The sequence below is a fragment of the Priapulus caudatus genome, unplaced genomic scaffold (assembly GCF_000485595.1).
Source record: "Priapulus caudatus unplaced genomic scaffold, Priapulus_caudatus-5.0.1 Scaffold5, whole genome shotgun sequence".
Classification (NCBI taxonomy): Eukaryota; Metazoa; Priapulida; class Priapulimorpha; order Priapulimorphida; family Priapulidae; genus Priapulus; species Priapulus caudatus.
Genome location: NW_014577066.1, coordinates 1 through 12,876, shown reverse-complemented (window position 1 = coordinate 12,876; position 12,876 = coordinate 1). Strand labels below are relative to the sequence as shown.

The window sequence follows — 12,876 nt, the reverse complement described above, 5'->3', positions numbered from 1 at the left end:
AGCGAGAGAGGGAGAAAGGGCTAGATTGCGCACGCGTGTGAGAGAGATGCAGCGAGAGAGGGAGAGAGTGCTCGATAGCGCACGCGTGTGTGAGAGAGATGCAGCGAGAGAGGGAGAGAGTGCTCGATTGCGCACGCGCGTGCGAGAGAGATGCAGCGAGAGAGGGAGAGAGGGCTAGATTGCGCACGCGTGTGTGAGAGAGATGCAGCGAGAGAGGGAGAGAGGGCTAGATTGCGCCAGTGCGTTTCAATAATAAAATGATCGCGTTAATAGAATGAGCAACTGACGTGGAAACCGAGCAGAGAATGCAGCGAGAGAGGGAGAGAGGCGTGAGATAGCGCACGCTCCGTGCGGAGAAGTGCAGCGCAAGAGAGGGAGAGATGTGCCTAGATGTGGCACAGCACGTGTGAGAGAGATGCAGCGAGAGAGGGAGAGAGTGCTCGATTGTGCACGCGCGTGTGAGAGAGATGCAGCGAGAGAAGGAGAGAGTGCTAGCTAGCGCACACGCGCGTGTGAGAGAGATGCAGCGAGAGAGGGAGAGAGTGCTCGATAGCGCACGCGTGTGTGAGAGAGATGCAGCGAGAGAGGGAGAGAGTGCTCGATTGCGCACGCGTGTGTGAGAGAGATGCAGCGAGAGAGGGAGAGAGTGCTCGATTGCGCACGCGTGTGTGAGAGAGATGCAGCGAGAGAAGGTGCTCGAAGCGCACGCAGTGTGCGAGAGAGATCAGCGAGAGAGGGCAGAGTGCTCGATAGCTGACGCGTGTGTGTAGAGAGATGTCACGAGAGAGGGAGAGATGTGCTAGATTGCGCACGACGTTGTGCGAGAGAGGGAGGAGTGGCTCGATGCGCACGTCCGTGTGTGAGAGAGAATGCAGCGATGAGAGGAGAGGAGTGCTCGATGCGCACTGGCTGTGTGTGAGAGAGAATGGCAGGGAGAGCGAGGAAGAGTGCTCGATTGCCCGGCACAGCGTGTGTGAGAGAGATGCAGGGCGAGAAGAGGGAGAGAGGTGCTCCGATAGCGCACGCGTGTTGAGAGAGATGCAAGCGAGAGAAGGGACAGAGTGCTCTGCGATTGCGCACGAGCGGTGTGTGAGAGAGATGCAGGCGAGAGAGGGAGAGAGTGCTCGATTGGCGCACGGCGTGTGGAGAGAGATGCAGCGAGAGAGGGAGAGAGTGCTCGATTGCGCACCTGCCGTGTGTGGAGAGAGATCAGCGAGAGAGGAGAGAGTGCTAGATTGCGCACGCGGTGTGTGAGAGATGCAGCGAAGAGAGGGAAGAGAGTGGGCGCTCGATTGCGGCACTGCTGTGTGTGAGAGAGATGCAGCGAGAGAGGGACAGAGTGCTCGATTGCGCACCAGCGTGTGTCTCGATAGCGTACAGCGCGTGCGAGAGAGATGCAGCGAAGAGGGAGAGAGTGCTCGATGCGCACGCGTGTGTGGAGAGAATGCAGACGAGAGATGAGGAGAGAGTGGCTCGATTGCGCCGGGCGTGTGTGAGAGAGATCAGCGAGAGAGGAGAGAGTGCTCGATTGCGCACAGGCGTGTGTGAGAGAGATGGCATGCGAGAGAGGGGGACAGAGTGCTCGATTGGCGCACAGTGCGCGTGTGCGAGAGAGAATGCAGCGAGAAGAGGGAGAGAGTGCTAGATGCGCACGAGAAGCGTGGTGCCGAGAGAGATGCAGCGGAGAGGAGGGAGAGAGTGCTGCGATGCCGCAGCAGCGTGTGGTGAGAGAGATTGCAGCGAGAGAGGGGAGAGAGTGGGCTAGATTGCGCCCACGTGCGTGTGCGAGAGAGATCAGCGAGAGAGGAGAGAAGTGCTCGATAGCGTAGCGGCGCGTGCGAGAGAGATTGGCACGTGAGAGAGGGAGAGAGTGCTCGATTTGCGCACCGGCATGAGCGTGTGGTGAGAGAGATGCAGCGAGAGAGGGAGAGAGTGCTCGTTTAAGCGCACCGGCGCAGGTGTGAGAGAGATGCAGTGATGAATATGGAGGGATAGGCAGTTTGTGGGAGAGAGAGGAGGGCGAGTGCTTGATAGCGCACGCACATGCGATAGAGATGCAGCAATGGATATAGAAGGATCGGGAGTTTGTGCGAGTGCGAGGGAGAGATAGAGGGGAAGGAAGAGAGAGGGAGGGAGGGAGGAAGGGAGGAAGCAGGCAGGCGGGCGGCCAGGAGTGATTGAGCGAGGGAGAGAGAAAGGAGAGTGTGAGAGAAAGAGAGAGAGTCAGCGAGTTTGTAGAGTAAATCGAACACGAGACAGATGCGAGTGTCAGAGGGAAAAAATAGTCAGTGAGATGGGTCATAAATACTAAAAAAAAAAAAAAAAAAAAAATAACAAAAAAAGATTTAATAAGAAAAAAAAATAAAAAATTAAAAAAAACAATACATAGAAAGAAAATAAAACATAAAAAAATAAATAAAATAATAATTAAAACCAATAGAGGAAGAGAGATAGGGAGGGAGAGAAAGGAGAGAGAGGGGGAGAAAAAGAGCGAGAGAGAGGGAGGGAAAGAGAGCGAGAGGGAGGGCGAGAAAGAGGAAAACATTTGAAATTTGCTTTTGTCTACACCGACCTGATATGTATCCACTTGTTTATGCCTACAGACACGGTGTGATTGCATGCAACCTTACCTGTAATGCAAACTTCGCAGCACCCATAGCCTTGCCGTCAGCAAAGCTAACAGTCCGATAGGCCCTGCAACAATCACCCACTCTGTCACATAATACAAATAATACAGCTGTTTCACAAAGATGGAAATCACATTTAAAAAATAATTATCAAAATAGGGGAAAATGAGACTACGTATGAAAGCTCAAATCTCAACAGCTTAGCATCACTTCTCACATGGCATTTAGAAACTTGTTACTAATGGGAAATGGACTTTGAACTCTTTATACCAACATTTCTATACATAAAACCTTAAAAAAAAGTAAGACAACAGATTACAGAAAAAACATTATTGCACAAAGGATTGCAATTATAGTGGGTATTATATTTTATATTGATTAGTAAAACCTGTGTTTTTCATGGGAAACAAGCCAGAAACCCTACTTACCTACCGATTTTGTACCAAAACAAACATTGACAGGTGAGCGATTGTTCACGTATTGGATATTTGACATTAGCCTTAACTTTACGATGCTACTGACAATGAGCCCCACATTTCAGGGCAAATAAATAATTTAGTGAAAGGTGGTGGGTCTAGAATCTAGATAGCAGTTACCTACCAGCTCCGCAAATAAGCACACGCTTCCCAATGCCGACTCCAGCTCTCCTGCACGCATGCACACCAAACAGCTAGCGGCTCCAGTAAGGCTCCTTCCTCAAAGCTCACATGATCTGGCAGTCTGCCAAAACGCAAATGAGGAAATGTTGATCAGTAATCGTTCAAAGTTGCATCACTCGCTCATTCAGTTTTTGTAATCGTTGATTAACATCTGCATGAATTTAAATTAATTTTAACGAATCACTCAGTTTATGAATTTCACATTCATATTCATTTGCTGATCGGTTCGGATAATTACGCTATGCGTATTACATTCACAAACTTAGAACATTGCTGAAATTGATATCGCTTCCATTAATCTCGTTTCAGAAATTTTATTGCACGCACTTGTAGCAGAAGTCCGCAGGATGCACGTAGTAGTTAGCCAGTGTGCCGTCGATGGGCGGTGTGGGCACAGAACACAATGTCCGGGCACAGGTTGTATTTACCGGTCTTGCAGAAGTCGCACATGCGGGCATGGAACTCCCTGGTTCGATGGCAACGCGATCACTGAAGTTGGAATATTGAATAAAATATATATAGTTAATATTGAGATTTTATCATTATATATCTGTGCGTGCGTGCGTGCGTGCGTGCGTGCGTGCATGTGTGTGTGTATACATACACACAAATTATACGTATGTGAGAATAAATGTCTGCACCTACAGTTTTATTATATCTGGAAAATTCAGAGCCTCACCGACTTTCAAGCTGGTAACATTCTCGCCCAGGGCCGACACAGTTCCACTTGACTCGTGACCCAGCACCATCGGTGAGGTGAGCACGAAGTCTCCAATGCGTCCATGCTTCCAGTAGTGGACGTCCGATCCGCAGATGCCCACCGAGTTCATACGAATCTGCACTTCTACAAAACAAGCACACGCGCACGTATTTATGATTTAGCGACAAGTGCTAGAAATTGAGATGCTAGAGCCGAGCTCTGGAACAAGATCTAGCACTTAGGCACTCTCAGACAACATCACGGCCGGCGGTCAGTTTTGGGCCCAGAACCCCCACCCAACGCGTGACGCGACAAGACACGACTGCTGGAGATGTTTTGTAATGGTCAGCTTACAAGTTACAGCATGCGGTGTTGGCAGACATTTTGCAGGCACATCACGCCCGTTGACGTCACAATGGATCACTAGTTTTATGGCACATATAATCCTAATAGTCGCGCACATGGAACTTAGCAGCACCTGCAATGCCAGAGTGGAGTACATGTGAACACCTGTACTGTGTGAGTGTGTACTACTACTAGTGACAGTGAGAGTGCATGCATGTGAACACAGGTCTGTACTTGTCACAGTAAGAGTACATGTGAACACCTGTACTTGTCACAGTGAGAGTGCATGCATGTGAACACAGGTCTGTACTTGTCATAAATGAGAGTAATCTGAAAAACCTGTTAAATCACAGTGAGAGTGCATGCATGTGAACAGGCAGGTCTGTACTTGTCGGCAGTGAGAGTAACACTGAAAAACCTGTAAATGCCACAGTGAGAGTGCATGTTTGAAAAAAAAAAAAACCTTTTTGGGTTTACTTGTCACAGTGAGAGTGCATGCATGTGAAGCAACAGGTCTGTACTTGTTGGGATAAAGAAAAAAAAAAAAGGTGAGAGTACTATCTGGAAAACCTGTAAATGCCACAGTGAGAAGTGCATGTGAACAACAGGTCTGTTACTTGTCGGCAGTGAGAGTACAATCTGAAAACCTGTAAATGCCTAGCAGTGAAGTGGCAGTGTGAAAAACCTGTACTTGTCCACGAGTCAGAGTGCATGTGAACACCTACAAATGTCACAGTGAGAGTGCATGTGTAGCCCCTGTCAGTGCTCGAAATAAGAAAAAAAATGTGGTTGTCCCGGCAACAATTTCTGGTTGTCAAACACAAATATCCCCACAAAATCTTATTTCATCACAAAAATATGATCAGAAAAACACTCAAGAACAGTGGCGTACGCCAGGATTATTTTAACAAGGACGGCGCCAAAACAGTCGAACCTGCGCAAAATAAGAGGATGACTTCAATATTTTTAAATGGCTGCCTCCGCCTCCCTCCTCCACACCCTAACATACGGCTCCTGCTACTCTCAGCTCTGCAATCTTTGTTTTTGGGCGCCATGGCGAAAAGGCGAGCATTTTGTTCATTGTTCTCCTGCTCATACAGATATGTTAAATTGTTTGCCAGTGCGGGGTCTAAAAATTCCAAGGAGAGGGGGTAAAAAACAGGAGGGGAGGTACAATGGGGTCCTCGCCGCCCAGAAAATTTTGAAAAATGTAGATCGTGCAGGAAAGATGGTATTTGCGGCCACCTTTGATACATGCTAGCAGCGCTTCATTCTGACTACAAACAGTTATTTTTTTAGTAGAACATTTTTTTTTTAAACCCTTGGATGCAACAATGGATCCCCCCCCAACTATGGCCACTAGCCAATAAAACATACTGTAGGAGTGATATCTTTAAATTTATTTTTATTCAACTGTAAACTCTAAAATTTTGCATGAATCAGACGGTCATGCGTGACTAGTTAATCTTCTATTGGGGGGCATGAGTCTTGACATAGCAAAAAAAAATTGGTTCATAAAAAAATGCAAGACCATCGGGTTCAAGGGTATTCACTCATGACCTTAATGAGTCATACTGGCAAGTAATATTATTATCAATTGTCCGACTTATGACCAGATCATTCAGAATGTATAGATACATATTATTGCAGTGTCGATCTCATATGAACTGGATACTAAAAAGGACATTTGGCTACAATATATCATATATAGTATATACCCAAATTAAATAAAAATTCAAGCTGGCACTGAATATATCATGGCAAAATGTGATTCCAGGTCTCATTGAATCAATGCGAATGAACCAAGAACATTTGTCTAAGAATCCAAACCCAGGCTCCTTTAATACATTGTCATTTGAATAGAATACCGTTTTTGTAACTAATAAAAATATAATTTTCTTCTCACCTTTTAGATAAGAACTGTTTCAAATTGAATATCATTCTACACTGGAAACAGCTATACTTACTGACTCACTGCATTTTTGTTTTTTAATTTTTAATAGATTTTGATTGTTAATGTTTTTGACATGGCTAGCTATAGAATATACCTCAATTATCGCTGACACACTCGCGTCCAGGTTAGTCAATGTTTACCTCTCAGGCAGATTCGATCATCATTGGCACAAGCAAATCTACGCAACAAACAAGTCATTTGTCTCTTCCAGAAAAAATCGTTTGTAGTGATCGATAAGTAGTTAACCTGTTTTACATCGCCGATGAAGACTTGTCACAGAGTCAAAATTTGTTGTCGCTACAACGAACGTGAGTTGTGAATAACGGCATACTTATTGGCGCCAAAGCACCCCTATTACACGGCATTGCTGACCAATGAGAAGCCGCAAAAACAACACTAGCTAATGGACGGCAATGCAGCGCCTGATCGACAGCCAAAAGAAATATCAATCGCGTTCAGAAAATATAAATAAAACGTGCGTTTTTTCGTACACAAATTTTCATTGTTGTCCACCGACAATGTCTCAGACTGGTTTAGGTTGNGCTGTGTTCACATGGCACTCTCACTGTGGCATTTACAGGTTTTCAGAATGTACTCTGCACTGCGACAAGTAGCAGACCTGTGTTCACATGCATGCACTCTCACTGTGACAAGTAAGGAAAAAAAAAAAAACAAAAAAAGAAAAAAAAAAAAAAAAAAAGAAAAAAAAAAAAAAAAAAAATAAAAAAGGGTTTTCAGCATGCACTCTCACTGTGGCAAATTTAGCAGGTTTTCCAGATGTACTCTCACTGCGAGGCAAGTACAGATCGCTGTGTTCACATGCATGGCACTCTCACTGTGGCATTTACAGGTTTTCAGATGTACTAGCTCACTGTGACAAGTACAAGACTGTGTTCACATGCATGCAGCTCTCACTGTGACAACAGACAGTGTTCAGGTCATGTACTCTTATGTGAGCAAGTTACAGACCTTGTGTTCACATGCATGAGCTCTCACTGTCACTAGTAGTAGTACACACTCACACAGTACAGGTGTTCACATGTACTCCCACTCTGGCATTTGCAGGTGCTGCTAAGTTCCAGTGGACTATAGGATTATAATGTGCAAAAAACTAAGTGATCCACCAAAAAAATGCGAGGAAAAAGAAGGATGTTGAGGTATTGGGATAAAGTGGGTTGTTAGAATACAAAAGGTCTGTACTTGTCGCAGTGAGAGTACATCTGAAAACCTGTAAATGCCACAGTGAGAGTGCATGTGAAAACCTGTACTTGTCACAGTCAGAGTGCATGTGAACACCTACAAATGTCACAGTGAGAGTGCACGTGCACACCTGTCAGTGCTCGAAATAAGAAAAAAAATGTGGTTGTCCGCAACAATTTCTGGTTGTCCCAAAAAATATCCCCAAATCTCCTATTTTCAATCACAAAATAATATGATCAGAAAACACTCAAAAACAGTAGCGTAGCCAGGATTTTTTAACAAGGGGGGCCAAAAACAGCGAACTGCGCAAAATAGTGGATGACTTAATATTTGGCTCCTCCGCCTCCCTCTCCACACCCTACGGCTCCTCTACCTCTCAGCTCTGCAATCTTTGTTTTGGGCGCCATGCGAAAAGGCGACATTTTTGTTCATTGTTCTCTGCTCACAAGATATGTAATTGTTCAGTGGCGGGTCTAAGATTCCAAGGAGGGGGGGGGGTTGAAAAACAGGAGGGGAGGTACATGGGGTCCTCCCCCAGAAAATTTTGAAAATGTAGATCGCAGGAGATGGTATTTGCGGCACCTTTGAGTACATGTACAGCCTTCATTCTGACTACAACAGTTATTTTTTTAGTAGAACATTTTTTTTTTAACTTGGATCAACATGGATCCCCCCCAACTACGCCACTGCCCAAAAACATACTGTAGGAGTGATATCTTTAAATTTATTTTATTTCAACCTGTAAACTTAAAATTTTGCATGAATCAGGACGGTCATCGTGACTAGTTAATCTTCTTTTGCATGAGTCTTGACATTAGCAAAAAAAAATTGGTTCATAAAAATGCAAGACATCGGGTTTCAGGGTATTCACTCATACTTAATGAGTCATACTGCAATAATATTATTATCAATTGGTCCACTTATGACCAGATCATTCAGATGTATAATAATATTATTGCAGTGTGACTCATATGACTGGATACTAAAGGACATTGGCTACAATAATCACTATATAGTATATACCCATTAAATAAAAATTCAAGCTGCAACTGAATATATCATGCAAAATGTATTCCAGGTCTCATTGAATCAATGCGAATGGAACACAGAACTTTGTCTAGAATCCAAACCTAGGCTCCTTTAATCATTGTCATTTGAATAGAATCCGTTTTGTATAAAAAAATATAATTTTCTTCTCACCTAGATAAGAAGTCTGTTTCAAAATTGATATCATTCTTAACAACTGGAACAGCTATACTTAGTGACTCACTGCATGTTTGTTTTTTAATTTTTAATGAGTTGATTGTTAATGGTTTGACATGGCTAGCTATAGAATACCTCAATTATCGCTGACACACTCCGTCCAGTTAGTCAATGTTTACCTCTCAGGCAGATTCGATTACATCATTGCCACAACAAATCTACCAACAACAAGTCATTTGTCTCTTCAGAAAAATCGTTTGTAGTCATCGATAAGTAGTTACCTGTTTACTCGCCGATGAAACTTGTCCACAGAGTCAAATTTGTTGTCGCGACGAACGTGAGTTGTGATACGCATACTTATTGGCCAAAGCACCCCTATTACACGGCATTGCTGACCAATGAGAAGCCGCAAAACAACACTAGCTATGGACGCAATGCAGGCCGATCGACAGCCAAAAGAAATTCAATTCGCGGTCAGAAAAATATAAATAAAGTGCGTTTTTCGTCACAATTTTCTTGGTTGTCCACCGGACAATGTCTCAGACTGGTTAGGTTGTCCGGCGCAAATTCTGGTTGTCTCAGACAACCGGACAATGCTTATTTGAGCACTGCCTGTACTTATCACAGTGAGAGTACATGTGAACGCCTGCAAATGCCACAGTGAGAGTGCATGTGAACACCTGTAAATACCACAGTGAGAGTGTATAAGGGCTCCTTCAAACCACATCACGTGCTTTCAAGCTTCTCTTGGTTGCGTAGAAATTACTGTGACATATATATTTGCTTTTAAAGTTTAAAATTTATTGATGCCTGACTGGAGGTATTTATGAACGGTAGAGCACATGTATATATATGCTATCAGACAAACTTAACCACGATAGTTTCCTTTCAATAAATATTTGTTTAACTTACCATGTTTACCAGGAAGCGGAATGCTTCTGTCTTCCTGCAAAAGAAGGTAATGATTCAAGTTGGGTAATATATCATTATATATACCATTTGGTGTGGCTTGTGGAGTGAGCATGTCTGGATATATGATAACATAGCCCTGTCAATGCCTTTTTGGCAAAGATGCATTATTCCATCTAGGTACACATTACATATAAATTTACTCAAAGTTTATTACATTTACATTTAAAGCAAGCATATAAAGCAAACATGGTTATTCTTCAGCATTTATGTGACTGTGCAAACAGTTTCCAGTTTGCATTTATCCAAGATACCGTGCAGCAAACATATTATATACTCATGCTTCTCAATACAAATTACAGAAGGCATCTTAGCCAATAGGGAAATTCTATCCAATAACTAATTGGAGTCAATTATGCTTATTGTAAGCATCTCCAACAAGCTCTGAAAACACATCATAATTATGCATGAATTTTCAAAAGCAAACGGCTGAAAATTAAGGCATGTCAGAGGATTTATGAGATGTCCCAAATTAGCTTCAGCTTTAAAGACATGTCAGACCCGACATGCATTAAAGGCCTGGAGTGAACCCTGATACTGCATTGGTTAGCATGTGGGTAATATGATTTTGGCCACTTTCCGCAAACAAAGGTGCATGTAAACATGTATATGTAATGCGAAATAGCTATGCCAAGCCACACTGATAAATGTACTGACGCTCTTGCTGCTGCTGAAATTTGAAGTGCTGGATGCACTCATGCATTGACAGGATTCCAGGGGTCAATTAAAAAGCAGAGCTGCCTTATAACCAAACTATATGAACACGAATGCTCTACAAACGCACTGGTCATCTAACAAGTTGGCTCGTCTCTTGGCAGGTCTATGGTTGTGGATTCATATTTAATAATGATTATTAATATTATGGCTAAAGTTGGACCAATATGCAGAACATAGCAGTTTTCGATGGAATCACGTGCATGCATAACCATTGTAACCCACGTGCACAGTCACTGTGACATAGGTCAGTGCCACATTCGGGTGTATTACTATCAAATTGGATATAGAAAATTCAAGCAAGTCTGAAATCATCATATTACATGGTACACGTTGTGAAAATGACATTTACTGCAAAGATGGCTATAACGATCATCTTCACTTATAGTACGCAAATGCAGACGTTATAACTCCGCTTTGCTAATCTGAGAGGGCGGGTTTATCCCCATTATACCCATTTATACCCATTACTGGGGTCTGCGTCGGCTCGAACTACTTCACTAAGACTACTTGAGTACTTCACTAAATTTAGCAACTGCAACACGCGCGTATAAAGCATGATGATGGGGGAGGGGGCGGTTGCCGCCCACACCAGATACTGTGACTGTCACTGTCAGTGTCACTGTTGTGCCCAAACTTGGAATCTTGCACAAACTTGGAATTTCAGCGCATCCGCAGTTTGGGCAACCAATCTTGAGATTGGGAAAACAGAGGTAAACAGAGCTTGCACAAACATATGATTATTAGGATTTCAAATGTTATATCATAAACTATAAGGTCGTATACCTTCTTTCCTCAATGTGTTTAATTGGCACCTCTGTATAAGTATTAAATGATTATAATAAATAATTGGATAAATATGAGATAAATCTCTTCCTAGTTTGCACCACGCACGCCACACACTCGCTATGAGCGGTTGTTGTATCACCGACTGTTTTTAGTTTGCCCAATCTTGAGATTGGTCAGCCAAACTAGGGAATCTGAAGTTTGGGCAGCACAATTGCTGCACAATCTCGAAATTGTGCAGATTCCAAGTTTGGGTACGACAGAAAAGTAATGTCGTAAGCCTGCTGTTTTCTGTCTAACCTTTGTACCGTGTCACTTGGTGATTTCTGCTTCTAAGCCTTACGTTGGTAGAGTGGAAGAAAACGAATTGCCATACACAAATTATTCGGATATGGAATCCAACCTGTCTTGCGTTCTCTACGGGCCAAATGATATTCGCATGGTAAGTCGAGGCGAAATCGGCCAGGCACCGTTTTCAGGCCAGGCCGGTTCTTTATTTGCACAAGCCAAGGTCGTAGCTAACTTACGCAGTGTTATGGTCGTATTACTATTAGTATTAGTATTACTAGTCTTAGTGAGCGACTTTTTTCACCGCACATTGCCGAACATTTCATGGAACATTGCTACAATAATGTTTTTGAGCAAAATGTTCGGCAATGTGCGCCGGGCTTAACACTAACAGTAACACTAACAGTGTCATGTGTTATTTACCATTACTGGCATTAGTACTAGTAGTAGTAGGCATTAGTACTAGTACTAGTACTAGTAGTAGTAGTAGTAGTAGTAGTAGGCGGTAGTGCCATTACTGATTAGGCTTGACGAGATCGTTGTAGATTTCGAAGCAAATGTCGAAACACTGTTACCTTTTTGTTGATCCTGGCTGGGACTGGCTATGCCTAATTACACAGTCAAGTTTTTAGTTTGCGCTTACAAATCAAACAAGCTCTTAGTCTTATTTACAACAATTTTACGAAACCATGCACCTGCACGACGCTATTAATCGCCTGAAGATGGCGCTACAAACGTTTATTCAGAAATAGAGGAGCATCGCAAAGTGCCTGCTGTGTTTTCGTTTCAGCCTAGCTTGCTCGAATTTTCTAGGTTCGTAAGGGGAACATTTGTTCCGAACAATGTTTCTGAAGATCGGAAATGTTTGATATCTCGAACATTGTTTGTCGAATGGTCGTCAATGTGCGCTGAATGTCGAACAATTCTAGGAACATTTGTAAAGTAGTAACCAATAGCAGCACGATATGTGGTCACATGATTTTTGTGCCCAATCATGCGCCCATCGCGTGACTCTTTACAACACAGAGCTACTAGACGGCGCCACGAGATTGTTCGCTGCAAAATGTTCGGCAATGTGCGCTCAGCAATTGTCCACCCGCACATTGCCAGACAAAAAGATTTGTTCGGGAAAATGTTCGGCAATGTGCGCCAGGCTTTAGTGTCACTGTTACTGTTAGTGTTACTGTTAGTGTTACTGTTACTGTTACTGTTACTGTTACTGTTAGTGTTACTGTTACACTTACAGTGTTAGTCACTTAGTGCCACTGTTATGTACACAGGCACTTGGAACGTCTCAATAAAAAAAGAAAGAAGGTAAATAATCACGAAATGTATTTAGTACCAAAGTCTTATTCTTAATGTTTCTCTACTCTATTTCGCCTATAATCACCTGTAAATGCCGGTCAAATGCTCATCTGCAACACAGAAGTA

The 12,876-nt window shown here is 43.3% G+C and overlaps 1 protein-coding gene across 1 annotated transcript in view; it reads right to left on the bottom strand.

Moving 5' to 3' along the window:
* LOC106821626 (sorbitol dehydrogenase-like) overlaps nucleotides 1–9,712 on the bottom strand; it is a 14,752-nt gene extending 5,040 nt beyond the window's left edge. Inside the window, 9 exon segments of the mRNA XM_014826521.1 lie at nucleotides 2,631–2,665; nucleotides 2,667–2,694; nucleotides 3,228–3,291; nucleotides 3,293–3,347; nucleotides 3,614–3,675; nucleotides 3,677–3,748; nucleotides 3,751–3,776; nucleotides 3,966–4,130; nucleotides 9,601–9,712. Of these exon segments, the coding sequence (XP_014682007.1) occupies nucleotides 2,631–2,665; nucleotides 2,667–2,694; nucleotides 3,228–3,291; nucleotides 3,293–3,347; nucleotides 3,614–3,675; nucleotides 3,677–3,748; nucleotides 3,751–3,776; nucleotides 3,966–4,130; nucleotides 9,601–9,712 (619 nt within the window).
* Between the last annotated feature and the right edge of the window lie 3,164 nt (nucleotides 9,713–12,876).